Source organism: Drosophila sulfurigaster, chromosome 2L (assembly GCF_023558435.1).
Source record: "Drosophila sulfurigaster albostrigata strain 15112-1811.04 chromosome 2L, ASM2355843v2, whole genome shotgun sequence".
NCBI lineage: Eukaryota > Metazoa > Arthropoda > Insecta > Diptera > Drosophilidae > Drosophila > Drosophila sulfurigaster.
Genome location: NC_084881.1, coordinates 11,666,350 through 11,683,517, shown reverse-complemented (window position 1 = coordinate 11,683,517; position 17,168 = coordinate 11,666,350). Strand labels below are relative to the sequence as shown.

At 39.7% G+C, this 17,168-nt stretch overlaps 3 protein-coding genes across 3 annotated transcripts in view; 2 read left to right on the top strand and 1 right to left on the bottom strand.

Annotated features, from left to right (window-relative positions):
• Positions 1-17,168, top strand: part of LOC133850371 (neurotrimin) — a 60,319-nt gene that overhangs the window by 39,392 nt on the left and 3,759 nt on the right. Inside the window, exons 3-7 of the mRNA XM_062286446.1 lie at positions 567-783; positions 9,153-9,311; positions 9,373-9,501; positions 9,579-9,729; positions 15,960-16,102. Of these exons, the coding sequence (XP_062142430.1) occupies positions 567-783; positions 9,153-9,311; positions 9,373-9,501; positions 9,579-9,729; positions 15,960-16,102 (799 nt within the window). The remainder of the gene's footprint in view (positions 1-566; positions 784-9,152; positions 9,312-9,372; positions 9,502-9,578; positions 9,730-15,959; positions 16,103-17,168) is intronic.
• On the top strand, positions 10,532-12,627 carry LOC133843248 (membrane metallo-endopeptidase-like 1). Its single transcript, XM_062276708.1, has one exon. It carries the CDS (start codon positions 10,561-10,563, stop codon positions 12,544-12,546), a length of 1,986 nt encoding a protein of 661 aa, XP_062132692.1. The 5' UTR covers positions 10,532-10,560; the 3' UTR covers positions 12,547-12,627.
• On the bottom strand, positions 12,620-14,861 carry LOC133843239 (neprilysin-4). The gene has a single exon (XM_062276696.1). It carries the CDS (start codon positions 14,720-14,722, stop codon positions 12,620-12,622), a length of 2,103 nt encoding a protein of 700 aa, XP_062132680.1. The 5' UTR covers positions 14,723-14,861.

Sequence of the window (17,168 nt, the reverse complement as noted above, 5' to 3'; positions counted from 1 at the left end):
CTGTTGATGTTGCTCCCTTCGCTATTGTGTATGTGTATGTATGCGTTGAAATTTATCATTGAAATGGCTTCGACAATGCTTGTTTGGTGTTTCTTTCCCTTTTTTTCTGTGCACGTCTTCGTCTTAGCAATGTACGCTGAAAATTTGCATAAATTGTTTGTTGTTGTTGATGTTTTTTTGGGCGGAGAGGCGATTGAAACTATTGCATAAGTGAGAGCGTCCAGAATGCGCATCCTGATGACGCACGGAGGCAGCAAACTTTTGCAACGGAGCAGCAGCTGCTGTCACATGTGACGACAACGCGATGCGAACTTTACCAATTTGACCAGCCCGGACAACATCCTTTTGCGCTGGTGTCGTTGCGTCGTTAATCCTTCATAAAAATTGATGATGATGGAGCCGAAGTTTGCCAATAAAAAAGCGCTGACACTTTTTCGTCAGCTGCTTATAAATGATCATTTGATACGATGTTTTCGATGTTGAAAATGATAAACGGGCTGATTATATTTTGATGCTGAAATTAACTTATTGTTGTTTTTTGTCTTTGTCTTTGTCGCAATTTGCAGGTGGCGTGGATGCACTTTGAGCAGTCGGCCATTTTGACGGTTCACAATCATGTGATAACGCGAAATCCAAGGATTAGCGTAACGCATGATAAGCACGACAAGCATCGCACCTGGTTTCTGCACATCAACAATGTCCAGGAGGAGGACATGGGGCGTTACATGTGCCAAATCAACACGGTGACGGCCAAAACCCAATATGGCTTTGTCAAAGTAGTCGGTAAGTTAATGTGCGTGTGTGTGTGTGTGTTCGTGTGTGCGTGTGTGCGTGTATAAACTTTGTCAGCACATCTGACATTGAAATATTTGTTCTGGCGTGCGCCTCGCATTACATGAACAACTCGTCGCAACTTAGACACATGTCCCCTGCATATTTCATTTCATTTGCCAAACAAACTGTGGCCAGGTATTAGTTAGTCCCACAACAAAGCCGCTTAGGTCTTGTTTTATCCAGCCAGCCAGCCAGCCAACCCAACAAGAGTCAACAACAAACATACAATTAAATTCAACACAAAGCACTTTATTACGGCAAACAAACGTACAAATAGTATATGACTTATTCGTTTGTTGTTGCCTTTGCCATTTGCCCGCCCTGAAAAGTATGCTTTAAAAAATTGCTATTCAAATGCCATCGCCCACATTTACACCTTATGTTACTACATCACTAACCACCATCACACCCACATGCATAGATTTGACATTTCCGCATGAACAATGGCATTTATGTTTGTCGTATGTGTGTGTGTGTCTGTTTCTCTATCTCTGCTTAGTTGACCATGGGCGGTCCCAGCAGGATTCTCTGCATTGTGGCAAGCGTTTGCATGCCAGTCGCCTCTGCCAACAATATGTGCAACTTGTACAAACATTTTCGCAAGAGTTTTGCCAGCAGATAGCAGATAAATATTGTTTCATATCAGCTGGAAACTCATTTGTCAGTTTACTTGAACTATTATTTCAAATCAAAATCATCTAAAATTGCACAACAATTGTTCAACAATTTAGTAAGACATCCAGAATCCAGAGAGAAGTCTTAGCAAATACATATCAGTTAAATTATAAGATTCAATGTTTCATTATTATTGAATTTTCATATTCATTTCATATATCTCAAAGCGAATATATCGTTTCTTAAACTTTTATTGTGGTGTTAAAAAATATTATTGAAGAATAGTTAAACAAAAAATACCAAATAATTTTTGCTAGAGAAAAGATGGCTTACCTTTCATAATGGTTAAAAAAAAAGGAAGAAGGAAACAAAAAGAAAATAGGAAAGAACTTTACCCTTAACAATTGTAATAAACTAAAAAATACAGAAATATTAATGGCGACAAATTTAATTACCAAAGGAAGAGAAGTGTAAAGTTCTTCAGTGCGCAATGCAATTGCAAATTATTCAAATTTATCTTCGATGAAGAAAGGCCAGAATCTGGCAACCATAAATCAAAGTGCAAACTCTATAAAATCTCCTTCAGCCAGTGCAGATATTGCAAGTGGTCGACAACGCAATCAAATGTTCATATGTATTTAATGGCAAGGCGTAACAATTATTCACACAAATAGAAAGCAACAGAGTGCAAAGATTCTAAATCCTGCTCTGATTAAATAATCTACTCGACAAGACCTTTTTTTTGGAAATAAAGTGAGCTTCAAGAATGTTGTTCTTACCATATAAATTTGTTGAGCTTCAAAAATGTAATAAAGAAATTCAAGTAAACTAATATTTTTCTTAACAATCCTGTTAATAATCTTCTTTATTTCTTGTGACTTTAAAATTAAATTTTTACCTTGCATATCATGTTTTAAGCCCCTGAATCAGTTACAGTGTCTATTTATTTATCTGACCCTGCCTTCAGTATGGTGCAACACACACCTTGCTGCATATATGCAAGGCTCGTCTAAGCGTTGCATGTTTACATAGCGTTGCAATATGCCTGACTCTACAGTTTTCTATGCTTTTTTTTCGCTCTCTTGAGTGCCTGTGTGTGCTATGTTTGTGTGCTCTCTGTGCTTTCTGATAGCACTTTCAAAAAGCCGTTAAGCACGCTTCAGTGTTGTAAAATGCTCAAATAACACGCCTCACACGCACCACACGCGTGTTCTGGCAATTTGACGTGGCGTGACCAAAACGGCAGAGGCAGACTCCGCTTCACGAATTTCCCAGCAATGTCGTTGTAATTTTTTGTTATTTTCTTCCTTTTTACATTTTTTTTACAACATACAAACGAAGCTTACACTTATCTCACACAGACACATACTAGTATATGCTCGACACACGCTGATGTGGCAAAAGTCCTGAAAAGGCAAATTTACCAGGGGAAAAAATAGTACTATGACAACTTTGGTCGCTGGTCAGCAGGCAAAACAGAAAACAAAAAAAGAAAACGAGGAATATAAAAAAAGAATTAAAATATGCCACAGGCATTTTATACTCACACTCTACTTTGAATAGGGTATATAAGCTATGCAGCAAATGGGTAGATATAGATATAGATATAGATATAGATATAGATATAGATATAGATATAGATATAGATATAGATATAGATATAGATATAGATATAGATATAGATATAGATATAGATATAGATATAGATATAGATATAGATATAGATATAGATATAGATATAGATATAGATATAGATATAGATATAGATATAGATATAGATATAGATATAGATATAGATATAGATATAGATATAGATATAGATATAGATATAGATATAGATATAGATATAGATATAGATATAGATATAGATATAGATATAGATATATAGATATAGATATAGATATAGATATAGATATAGATATAGATATAGATATAGATATAGATATAGATATAGATATAGATATAGATATAGATATAGATATAGATATAGATATAGATATAGATATAGATATAGATATAGATATAGATATAGATATAGATATAGATATAGATATAGATATAGATATAGATATAGATATAGATATAGATATAGATATAGATATAGATATAGATATAGATATAGATATAGATATAGATATAGATATAGATATAGATATAGATATAGATATAGATATAGATATAGATATAGATATAGATATAGATATAGATATAGATATAGATATAGATATAGATATAGATATAGAAATTGGTATGCTCCGATTTTCATATGAAGTTGGTTCATGGTTCATGTTTTTTTATTCTATTTTTCCGACCAGCCTAAACTAAAATCCTGCTACGTGCAGCATATGTGTCCTTTTCTGTCTGTCCTGGCGCATTTGCATGTGTGCCTCGCAGTCTTTGTCTGCCTCTGCCCCTTCCTCTGCTCCCTGCCTCTTGCCTCTGTCTCGTATCTCTGTGTGTTGGCTTGTCCACGTCCTAACTGTTGCATGGCGCAGTTTTCAGTTTTCAGTTGTGCAGCCTCCTCCGCTTGGTTGCCATTTGTTTGCGCACATATTTTTCAAGTTTTGCCACAAAAACTGATTTATGTGACTGCCGCAAAACGTCTGTTGCCCCCACTCTGTCCACTGTCCTGCTGCGCTTTCCCCTTTGCACACAAAAAAAAATCCTTCTCTGCTGTGCTGTCTAGTGCGTTATGCTCTGTGCGCTGCATGTTTGTCCACCGGATGATGTTGATTTGTCAACTTGAAAAGCGGATCTCATGCGAAATTCCAGCATTTCCTAGAACATTGAAAACTTGGATACATTTTTATTAGATTTATAGGTTAACTTTGCGAATGCCGCAAGGCAAAGGATCGCAGCCAATTGAGAGCGTCCTTGCTAAAGCAGCAGCCAAACAACAATGACAGCAAACAAATAAAAAACAAACTAACCAAACAATTAACAATGGAAACCGAAAACTGAAAGCTGAAAACTGCCAAATGGGTAAACAAAGTCCGTCTCTCGACAATTTTTTTATCGCGCACTTTTTTGTGGACTCGCTTTTCCTTTACCCTGGCTGCACAACTATTATTTGCTGTTTTCATTGGGTGTGCGACAAAGAAAAACAATTCAAACCACACAAGCTATTTGCAGCATTTAACGGTTGTCCATCTTATTTTTGCCCACAAAGACGCAACTTAAATGAAGTGTAAAGAACAAACTATTTAGTTTCACCCTCTGCTGCTCTGATATAATTGCGCTTATTGCAGGAGATTATTAAATGCATTAATATTGGATGTAAACGTGGATTTAAGTGTGGCTTTAAAGGCACCTAAAAGCTTTTATCATAATTAATTTGAATGCACTAAATGAGAAATTCATTTATGGTTGGATTTCGAGTATTTCATTAAACCAGATATTTAATTGCAATTGTGATTTGATGCACATTTTTTCCAACCTTTCACTCTGGTCAATTTATATCGTAATTGAGGGTTACTCTTTTAACTGTATATTTAGTTATCATATGTCAAACAAGCAAATAGCTTGTTGTGCAAATTATTTTAAATATTAAAAAATCAGAAGCGCGCATCAGCCAAAAAAAAGTTGTAGAAAAAACAACGGATGCCTAACCATAAACACAAAATTGAGATTGTCAAATATAGCAAAATAAAATCAAATGAAAAGCATTTCATTTACATATCAAATCCAATTAAGCCCAACAAAATTAAATGACGCGCAATAGTGAAAAAACTACGGGTTGTATATGGTTGAGTTTACTGAATATGCATAAACATGTTAGGAACACGTGACACTCCAGCTGCCCACACGGCCCTTTGGGCACTCAATTTAACAATTTAAGTGGTGAAAAAATGATAATTACATTGTGCAGCAAATGTAATGAAATTAAAACGTTGCATTTGCCATCATCTAAATAGGCGAAAAAATGCAGTATGTTGTTCGGCAAACGAGTATATAAATAAATAAATTTCAGAGAGCGTAGCGCACAACATTTGTGAATTTAATTTGCTGAGTCAAACAGAAAATGCCGATTTCGAAACAAGCGCGCGAGGCCCATGAAATAAAATCTCCTCGAAAAAGGCACAAAATTATAAAACGCTGTTGCGTGACAGTGGAGAGAGAGTGAAGAGAGAGAGAAAGGGAGAGAGGTCTGTAAAAACAAACATTAAACGCGTTTGAATTTATGAGCCACGCACACAAAATGCATTTAAATGCGGCTCCAACTGGCAGAGCGTTGTGTGTTGCATACTTTGCGGCGCCCCGGGGAATCGCCTCGCATCGCGCGCTCGGTGTGAGTGCAATTGGGGGGAAATCCCCAGCTCAAAAGTCGGCCAAATGACCGCACAAAATGCAAAACAACAATGCAACAACATGCTACAACATGGCAAACAACAACGAGCAACAGCCAACAACTATAACGAAGCGACCACTGTACAATGTTTACTCTGTTGGCGCATAATTTTTAATTTCTGCTCACATAATGAGGCAATTTATTAAATTCAATTACAACGTTGACATTCACAAGCAAAGGGAGGAGTCAGCAAATGTGCCGCTGAGTTGAAAGCAACCGACTACCTACCTATTTATTGTTGCTAACAACTACACATTATTGCTAACATATTTAGCCTGTGATATAGCGAGAATGTAATTAGAAAATACAAATATTTAAAAGGACAAAGTGGTCTAATGAAATATAAAATGATCTCCGCTTAAAGAAATTAAAAAAGAAATAAAAACATAATAAATAATCCATAAAACAAGATCGTAGTCAACGATTTGCAAAAGCATAGTTCAATAATATATTAATTAAGGAATAAGCAAATAAATTAAATGACAAAATTTATGAATGAAATATAAGTTAATCACTCATTTATAGTTTAAATAAATTGTTTACATAAGAAGCACAATTAATTCGTAAGACAGGATTATAAACAACGATGTGCTGAGGATAATTCTCAGATAAATTATGCAAATAATATGAAACAATGCAGATATGTTAAGAAAATGACTTTCTTATTATATTAGCTTAAGTTAAAAAATTGTTTAAATACAAATAGCAAATGATATAGGATTAGCTTTGTATCTATTATTAGAAATTTTAGAAGTTATTTAAATATTTGCATCAATATATACAGAAAATAAAACTATGTATGTATGTATATTTTGTATGCCAAACACATATTTATGAAATTAACAAGAAGAGCATTTAATTGTCGCATTTAGATGTGAGCGTGCAACTTTTTTGGGAGGCAACACAAAATTTATGGTTCGCATAATAAACTCAAATAGAGCTACGTGTGCGGTAAGGATATGAAGACTAATTGCCGCTCATTAGATGGTTAGATGGCTCGTTTGGTTGCTCGGTTGCTTGGTTGCTTCGTTTGGCCAGTTCATGTTATCAGCAGAGCGAAAAACTTGGCAAGCGGACACGGCAATTAAATAATTTGGCGCATTATCTGAACTTTGTATGTTGATCCCCTTCGCGATTCGCAATTATAAATTATTGATGCAATGAGGGTTCAGTTTTTCAATGTGGATGCTTTATTGGGCATGTGGCTGGCTGACAGGCCTCAAAGTCGAAACTTTGCTCATTGCGTTGACTTTTGCTAATTAAATTTGCAGCTTGTATGTGAAAAGTTTACCCTAGAAAACAATATATACAATACGAGTATGAACACGTCTGTCTCTGTCTCTGTGTGTGTGTGGGAAAAGTTTTCGCCTTTGTCGCCAGCTGCTAAATATCAATAAAGAAACTAATATGTCAAATGGGGAGGACAACAGCTGCCCAAGGAGCGATTCAGCGTGTGTTCGTGTCCAGCTCGACGATTAGCACATCAAGCGTTTATTAATAGTACAGCAAATGGTTCGAACAAAGTTTCCTTCTCTCTTCCTTTTCTTTCCTTTTCTTCTGCTTTTTTCTAGTCTCTCTTTTGGCTCATAAAGGTTCTGACTCCTTCTTCTTCTTATTGGGGTATTATGAGCCAGCCGAGAGAGATGAAGGAGCCAGAGACAAAAGTTTACAGGCGCATAGAAAAAGTTCAAGTAATTGCAACTTTTAATTACAGTTTGGTTTTATGCGGCGTGTTCATTCCCCCCACGACGGGGGATGTGACCAAAAGGTAGAGATTTAACCTTAACTGGTTGTTGGCCTTAAAGAAGCATCGCGAAATGAAATTAGCAGTTCAGATTTATAAATTGAGTTTATTAGCGAAATTCATGCTCTTTAATTTATGCATCTATTTTCTATTATCTGATGTTAATGCAAATAAATTATATTACGGGTTATATATATTAACTGTATTTATTTACTAAATAGAGACTGTTCATTTGGCATTTTATTTATTCATTGTTAGTCGCAACTACATTCAGTTGTTTACAATATTCTAATCAGCATATTAAATTATCATAAATGAAATCAAATTAATACATTTAGTTTGCGAAATTGCAAAGCGTTTACTAATTTCTCTAAATACCCATAATTATCTATAATTTCTCGTGAAATATTCATGCATTGAATGCTAGCTGGAATTATTGATTACTTGATGTACATACATACATATACGTACTATATATAGAAATTGGCGGCGCGTCAACTTCAGACGCGTGACCCAAAGACCTTGTTCGGACTGCGAATGAAATGAAAAAAATTGCATGCGATATCTTTTGATTACAGGCATCGCTTGGAATATCAAATGAGACAAACTGCAGCTGCGGCTGTCAGCAAGTATATGTACTTTAGTCCCTCCGCGCCGTCCATATGTCCAGTATAGCCTTCGATCTGACTGTCCATGCGTTCAATCCATTCCCCGTCCCCCTTCTCCGTCAACAACCGTTCGAATGTCTGTCCGCTTGTCTGGCTTTTGGGTCTGGCCAAATCCATAGCCATGGCCTCTAGCTTTGTGCGCTTTGATTTGCATAGATTTTTCATTACAGATTTGCGACTTGAAGGGCAAAGTAAAGCAAAAGTAAAAAGGGTTTGACAGAAACGTTCAGTCAGCAATTGAAAGCCAGAAAGCAGCGACAAAGACGCCGACGATGGCGACGGGGACAGCTATGGCGATGGCGACGGCGACTGCGACGTCTCCCTCCGAAGGCTGATGACAATTTGATGAAGGTTGGCTGCATCGATTTTTAAATTAACAGAGTCGCCCCAGAAGTTAGCCAGGCCAAAGTCTCGTAGCAAAGCTAATTAGGCTTAAACTAAAATATCTCCCGGGACAAAGTTGAATCAGCGCGTCAAACTCAACAATGCGTGAAATGCTTTTTTCTACGCTCACTAAGCTGAGTATCATGCTTTCGCTGTTTACTTTGGCTTAAGTAGAAAGATTAAACGGGAGAGAAATAGTCTCAAGAGAATTGAAATTATGAATATTTAATGATATCATTATTGATCAATCAATTAAGTGTTCGAAAAATATATTAATTGAACAAGCTTTGATAAATTTATACGTATACTTAATATGTAATTTCTTCAGAATTATGTTTCAAAGATCCATAAGAGTATTTTGAGTTCGCGATGTTTTTTTCGCCGTTGTGGAATATTTGTATTTTGTTGCCGTTTCCACTTTCTTGGCAAAGATGTTTGCCAAAAATGCAAAAAGTTTTTGCATTTAAATCAAGAGCTGCTTGCTTTGAGTTTATGTTTAGCTGGCATGAATAATAATACCCATTTCGGAAATATCCTTACCTCCCTCCACCGCTTACAGTGCCACCAAACATTGACGATGCGCTGACCTCGAGTGATGTGATTGTACGCGAGGGCGACAATGTTACACTGCGCTGCAAGGCGAAAGGCAGCCCGGAGCCGTCCATCAAATGGAAACGGGATGACAACCATAAAATTGTCATCAACAAAACGCTCGAAGGTAAGTCCAGCTGCAGCTCGTTCTCTCGCTCTGGTTTTATTTGAGAACTTCATTGTTGCAGTGAATGACCTGGAGACGGACTCGTTGGAATTGGAGCGCATCTCGCGCCTCCACATGGGCGCTTATCTCTGCATTGCCTCAAACGGTGTGCCGCCCAGCGTCTCCAAGCGCATCAAAGTCAGCGTCGACTGTGAGTTATCACCAACGCTGCGAATTGCTCTACAAATATACGAACATCTTTTTGGTTGCTTCATTTCTACTTCGCAGTTTCACCAATGGTTTGGATTCCACATCAGCTGGTGGGGATTCCCATGGGTTTCAATGTCACGCTCGAGTGCTTCATCGAAGCAAATCCCACATCCCTCAATTACTGGACGCGAGAGAATGAGCAAATGATTACCGAGTCCACCAAGTACAAGTGAGTACACAGAAAGAAAAAACTTGCTAAAATCAAGAATAAAATCTTGAGTCGAGATTGTATGATGTCAAAACTGAATCAAGAACGTTTATTCATAAATAAAGATCGAAATTCTGCAAAAAAATTTGAAATTTAGGATTATAATCTTCTTTAAAGAATGCAAAATTCTCTAAAGTGATCCAAAAATGCCAACCAAAAAATAGATTGCGTTTTTTTTTAGCACATACATATTAGTTACAATTATAACCACTTACACCTTTTTATATACGAACCGAATATAGAGTTTGAACTCAAGATCAACGATGACATGGTGTACAATGATTTGCGGTATAAATTAGGCTCTAATTTGAATAGAAGGCAATTGCAACATTTTAAGAAACAAGTAAATACATTTTTCTTTTAAGAATAAAAAGTTTTTAAATCAAGATTTACAATCTTCTTATCAATCCAGAATTAAATTTTCTTGAATCAAGATTTAATTTTAAAATAAGTTGTTGATAATCTTAAAATGCAAATTTAACATATTGATTTAAGATTTTTTAAACATAAAAATCTGATTTTTAGATTCATTTATTTTAAGATTGAAAAAATCTTAACATAAGATTTGCAATCGACTTTTCAATATAGATTTTATTTCCTGTGTAGCGATAAAAAATAACAAATACTTGATTCATATATTTTGGTCAGATTGCGTTGTTTGTTGAAGTCGCAATAAATGTTGTAATCTAGCGAATATGTCTCTCTGACACTAAGCATTATCAGCCAACAATTGCCACATACTAAAAGCTATGACTGAGCTGAGGTGAAAACAGTCTGTTAATAATCGCGATAATGACAACATCGAGAACGAGCCGCGTCTTCAATGGACTGTTGTTCCTACTACTCATTATATTTGCAACTAATGCAAAATCGGAAAGTGTGGATACGCGAATTCTTAATGAAATCCTCAGCTATATGAACGAAACAATTCCGGCGTGCGATGATTACTATGGATACGCGTGTGGCAAGTGGGCCGAGGTGCATGAGAATGACAATTACATCGAGATAACTGGCAAAATCGATCACGCTGTAAATCAAAATCTTGTTCTGCTCATGAATGAGCTGGCACAGCGATCGGTGAATCAACTCAGTGCAGTCGAGAGCAAAGTCTTGAAATTCTACCAAAGTTGTCGCCAGACAAAAACAAGTTCACTAAACTCCAAAAATTATCTACGACTGGTGCCGCCGAATGATCAGATTCCATGGCCACAGTTTAACGCTAAATCTCATCCGTGGGGCAGACAAAAGTTCCAATGGATGGAGACACTGGCACGTTTGCGGCGATACGGAATGTCGAATGTGTTCTTTAAACTGGACGTCAACCAGGACATTTTTAACAGCAGCAAGTACATAATTGACATCGATGTGCCCAGCTTTCAGGAGAAGAACGAGCGTCTGCAATCGTCTACAATGACCAAGTTGATGCTGCGGTTGATGGGTGTGGAGAGAAGAAAGGCGTTCAGCCTGTCGGGCAAGGTGAAGAACTTGGAGTTATCTGTGCGCACCTTGGCCGAAAGATTGTCCGAGGGCGACTCGGTAGACGTGACTTTGCGACGACTCGATCAGAGGACGCGGGGCAAATGGCGAAACTATGTGAATATTGTGTGCAACCAGACCGTACCCTCCAACTACAAGGTGCAAGTTGATAACATGGACTATCTCGTCGGTCTGATTGAGCTGCTTCAACACGAAGATCCTGAGGTGATTGCTACATACATAATGCTACGCTTTGCATCACATGTTATCGAGGAGGCTATGGACATTGACGATGAGATTTCCTGTATCCAGGATGTGCGGCGGAACATGGAATTGGCCGTAAGTCTGCTGTACGAGCAGCGATTCATTAGTGCCGATAAGATGCGACAGCACGAAGACGATCTACATCAGCTCTTTGAACAGCTGCGCAAGCAATTTCTGCTCGAGCTCGACGGCAATCGGCTGCGCTTGACGCGCAATCAATTGAGACATCTGCAAACTAAAGCGACGAGGATGTGGATTAAATTTGGCAACATGCCGCAAGACGTAAATCGAACCAAGTTTGTTGAAGAGTTCTATGCGGATCTGAAATTTTCCGATGGCGACAATTACGCGCAATGTCACCTGAAGCTGTTGGAGTTCCGCACAAGTCGCTGGTTTGGTCAGCTACACAAGTCCGCTTTGAGCGCCACCAGTTACTTTCTGATGACCGACTCGGATACGGCAATGAGTTCCACGCCGTACTATTTGCTGCGCCAAAATCTGATCATTGTGCCATATGGCATAATGCAGGAACCAATCTTCCACCGTGAGGCTCACGATGTCTTCAAAATGAGTTTGCTAGGCTTCATGCTCGCCCATGAGTTGATGCACGGCTTTGTTACCGGCGGCATTCATTTCGATTTCCAAGGCAATGGCTACGAATTGGGTGCAGGTATAATGGAGAAGAGGCTTTACAAAGTAGCCGAAGACTGCATGAATAGCAACGAAACAGCTTATCTGGACGAACGTGAAGCCGATATCACAGGCATTCGTCTAGCCTACGATGCTTACTTCGCTGACGATTCTCCTTTCAACCGGACGCAGCCTGAGTTTACGAGTCGACCACTGATACAGCTGTTCTTCCTGAATTTGGCACAATTCTTCTGCGGCGATGGAACCTCTTCGGAGTTTGTGGATCACGATACAGATGAGTTGCGCCTCCGTCAGGTGATGATCAACTTTCCAGCCTTCGCCCAGGCCCACAATTGTCGACAGGATGTGGACCAAATGCATCCCGCTAAAAAGTGCCGGATGTGGTAATGTTGAGTGTGTGTTTTAAACTTATATTGAACAATAAACAATCTATTGCTGTACTTAATAATAATTGAAAATGTCACCAGACTTTACACTTTTGTTTCGCCTGCATTTTGGTGCGTCGCTCGCAGCCGAATTCACGCGAGAATTCCTCGTAGTTGGCCAACGTTTGCAGCACCCGCAACTCATCAACAGCGTGCTCCAGATGCTGCGATGCCTGCAGGCTGAGGCTCTGCAACTTGCCGCAAAAGAACTGCGCGAAGCTGATGAAGAAGCGCTGCCGTTGACTGAACTGTGGCAGCAGCGGATCTCTTGGCTCCTTGCGATCCACCAGCATGTCTGCCCCGAAAAACGTCTCGTACACCACACGCAATGCCTCGTAGTCGGCCAGCTTCTCGTTGAGCGACCTGGACCCTGTGGCAAGTTGCTGTTGCATGCAGTTGAGGCTCTGTGCGAAGCGCGAGTTGCTCGAAATCTCCTCGCTGGGTCCCATAATGTTGCCCACGCTGTCGTACTCAATGCCCGAGCTGTCGAAGCCGTGCAACAGCTCGTGGGCCAAGGCAAAGCCAAGCATCGCGTGCTGCTGCAGCTCGCTCATGTTGCGATGCCACACGGGCAGTTGCAGCAGGCCGTACGGCAGCATCACCAGGTTCCTCGGCTTCACATAGAACGGCGACGAGCTGCTGCTCTGCCACAGCTCCATCAGATAGCTAAGATCCGACAGCGAGCAGTTGTTCTCCCGGAGCAGCAACTCGTGATTCTGTTCGACGCGGAGTCGCAGCAAAGCTAGCTGATTGCCATAGAAATTGTGGGCACTGAGCTGCACTCTCTCGTAGTAATTCTCCACCTGATCTGAGTCATTCAACTGCACAAATCCCAGCTGCAGTCGCATGGCTTGCAACTTCTCTCGCAACACCTGCACAATCGGTGGCTGCAATTGCAGACGATTCTCGGCGAGCAGCTGGCCAAAGCGTAGCTTCAGACGACTGAATAGATCACTCACGATCGCCTCGTTTCTCGGATCATGGAATCGCTGTCCAATCAGCCAGCTGGCAGCCAACGGCATGGCACGCCTCAAGCTGGCAATGCACTCGACTCGCGATATCTCCGCTGGACCTTGCTGCTTCAGGAATGCGAGCAGCTTCAGCATGATGTAGTTGCACAGCGTCTCCGGCTTCTGACGCTGCAGCAGCTTGTCCAGAGCCCGCAAGTACGGCACATTCTGTATGATGAGCGTGGAGCGCAGATCCAAGTCGTGGCCAAGCAATTGCTGCATGTAGTTGAGCCACTGCAGCTGTGGCAAATCCTCGGCCAAATAGCCCAGCTGCATTTCCTTGGCGCCCTCGTCGTCCTCCAGTTCCTGCAGTCGATGCAGCTGCCGTTCAAAGCTGTCCACCTGGCGGGCCAGTTCATTGGCCACGCGCTTTGTCTGACCAATGTCCAACAGCAGCTCGATCATGGCACCCTCGCCTATGGGCGCTGTCTCCACCAAACCGGGCTTGTCCAGGTACAAACTGTAGCTCCCGGCATCGTCCCAGCGCGGCAGCACCTGCTCCTTAAGCAGCACGCCATTCAAGCCATACAAACGAAGTCTGCCAATTGTAGCCAGCCAGTTGAACTTTTCCGGCTGCCAGCTCCGACTCAACAGCGGCCAGTGGCTGCCGTTGCTCGGCGGCAGCAGCTGCAGATACTTCTTCAGATTGTAGGGCTTCAATCGCTTGCAGGCGCGATAATAGCTGCGCATCTTCTCGTGCAGCTCTGGCAGCAATTGCTGCTCCTCGGCGCTGCTCTCATTGCCAGCTGCATTGCCACGTCGCAGCAACAGTTCAAGCTGACGATTTAGCGAGTAATCCAGCACAGCAAGCGTGTCGCTTGGCTGCAATTGTGAATCCTGCTGTGCCTCGCGTTGATCCCTTTGCGGTTGCTGCTGATGCTGCTGCTGTCCGGCTGCTGGTTGCTCCTCCTTGTTGTCTTGCGGTGCTTGCTGATGCAGCTGCCAATTGCCGCAGGCATACTGATAAAAATTCTCGCACGGTCGCGCCTTGGTGTCCATGTAGCTCTGCAGCTGAGTGGCGAGCAGCTCTTGGATGCTGGGAGCTGGCCGCGTCTGGCGACAGCTGGTGGGCGTGGTGCGCCACGTGAGCGAGCACAGCAGCCAGCCAATGAGGCTGAGCTTGAGCATGCTGCGGCTGCTGCTGCGATATAACTAGCACTATAACTGGAACTAAAACTGTGTCCAGTAGTTGAACTAGACTCGGAGCGCAGCTTGACCAGCTGGCTGTGCAATATTAGAGCGTTGACTGCCTGTCAGTCTTCATCGCAGAGCGGCACAGTGGAAGCAGTGGTTATTTAACTGCTTAAAAAATACAGTTACGATTTAGATACCTTTAGATAAAAGCCTATATAATATTTTTTATTTCTTTTGCAAATTTATATTTAATAAAAATATACCAGGCTGTGATTGGAGTTTTTAAACAACTAGAATTTTCTTGAATTTATTTTTAGAATTTACGAAATTGTTTTATTTATTTTGAAAATATCAATGGCAATTTTTGATGCCAAGCAAATACAACTACAAAATAAAAAACAAATTTAAAAAAACAGTAAAATTCCATTGTATACAAAAATAAGATTATTTTTTTGATATATAGTATATAAACATAATATTCCAATATTTGATTTGTATTGTACCATAATTTGGATTCATTCACTTGATTTGTCATTGTTTGTCTTTGATAAGAAATTATTAATCAAAACTCAAATGCTTCAGCTAAATTGCAATTTTGAAAGCATAAAAAATTGAAAATTTAGATAGAGAGTTCATTTGTTTTCATAGTTACAAGTATAAGTAAGAATATAAATTAGTTCAGGTAACAAATTTATATTTGAGTCGAATTATCTTCCAAAGGTGCCTAAAATCGTATGTAGAACCTTCAGGACAGAATTATTTTAAATACGTTAGCCGCAATGGTATTATATGCTTTGTTAAAAGTAAATGGTAAAAAACCAAATGATTTTGTAATCTTTCAAAAGTGACAACACCTTGTTGGGGAGTGCTTGGCAGCCACTGTGCTCCGAGGTTTATTTTGTGTGCCGGGTCGCATTCTGATTTGGTTTGATTAAATGGACGCCAGCGTTGACGACACTGACGACGCTCCGCTTATCAGTTTCACCTTGGCCTTGATATCACTGATTGATGCTCATTGTGACTGCGACACTCGCCACTGACCTATAACGACTGCAAACACACATGGTACACGACACACGATGGACGACGTAGTCACGGCTGTCATTGAACTTGCCCAAATTAGTGTGATGCGATTACAATTTAGCTATATTGAATTCATTTGTTTACGCCTTCCAGTTGTGTTTGAGTTACAATAATAAGCATTCTCCTTTATCTTTATTATAATTTACAGAACTGAAACGATTCCGGGCAATCCATCGTATAAGGCGACCATGCGACTGACGATAACCAATGTGCAGAGCAGCGATTATGGCAACTACAAATGCGTCGCCAAGAATCCTCGTGGCGACATGGACGGCAACATAAAGCTCTACAGTAAGTGCCATGTTATTTATACTTTTTTAATATTGGCCCGCACACAGCGCATAGAGCACGCACGATAAATAACAAACGCTGACCTAAACGTGCCCCTTTCTGTTTATGTTTGTTGTTGTTTGTTGTTTGGACACGGCGCAATTGAAAACTACACCATTTGCGGCTTTAATTATGGCAGACAAATGTGTGTGGCGATCAACTACCAACCAGGCTTGTGACACTTTTCAACACACACATTTGCTCTTGATGGAATTTCAGGCAAATAATGTGGTCATTGCTTTGGGTTGGACCACAGCCAACAGTCAACCGGGCAGAATATAGTTAACCAGCTGAACGGCAGTCAAAGTATTCAAGAGTCAATCAACTCTTAGCAAAATAGAGCCCATATATTTATGTGTTATATTATTAAGTGCAAAGTGATTTATTTTTTTGTTTAATTTTAGTAATTTCAAGACAGAGAATAACATATTTTACTTACACCCGACACTAAAAAACATGTAAAGCTGCAGTCGAGACTGTGATTACCCATCTTCAACCGCATTCTTTAAATATACTAAATTAATATACCAAAAAAATCTGAAGCATACATACAAATAGATATGACGAATAAAACTAAAACATATACTAGGCGATATGTGGTATATAGTATATAGTGATATAGTATTACATTAAAAATATACCATAGACTGGCTGACAAAGCAACTTACATTTATTTTTATTTTTATTTTATTTATTGTGACGACTCTAGCTTCAAAACTATTGATTTGCTATTTTTTCGATCTGCAAATGTTGAATAAAAATTTTGTCTCTATTCCTTATAGTTTCTGATCTAGGTCTTCAATAAAATTGTAGATAATTTACCATATTTGAAATTTAAGAAAACTGCCATGAGAAAAGTGCTTTTAATACTAACATGCTAACTTTAACTCCTTTACAGATAGTTTGCAACTTCTGTTGCGTGGGGTCAATTATATTAAAATAAGTTGAAATGAAGCAAGCTGAACTTGAACTTAAATCTCTTTGTGAAGCACTGTCAACTTGGCCGGAAATCCGTTGCCATCAATAT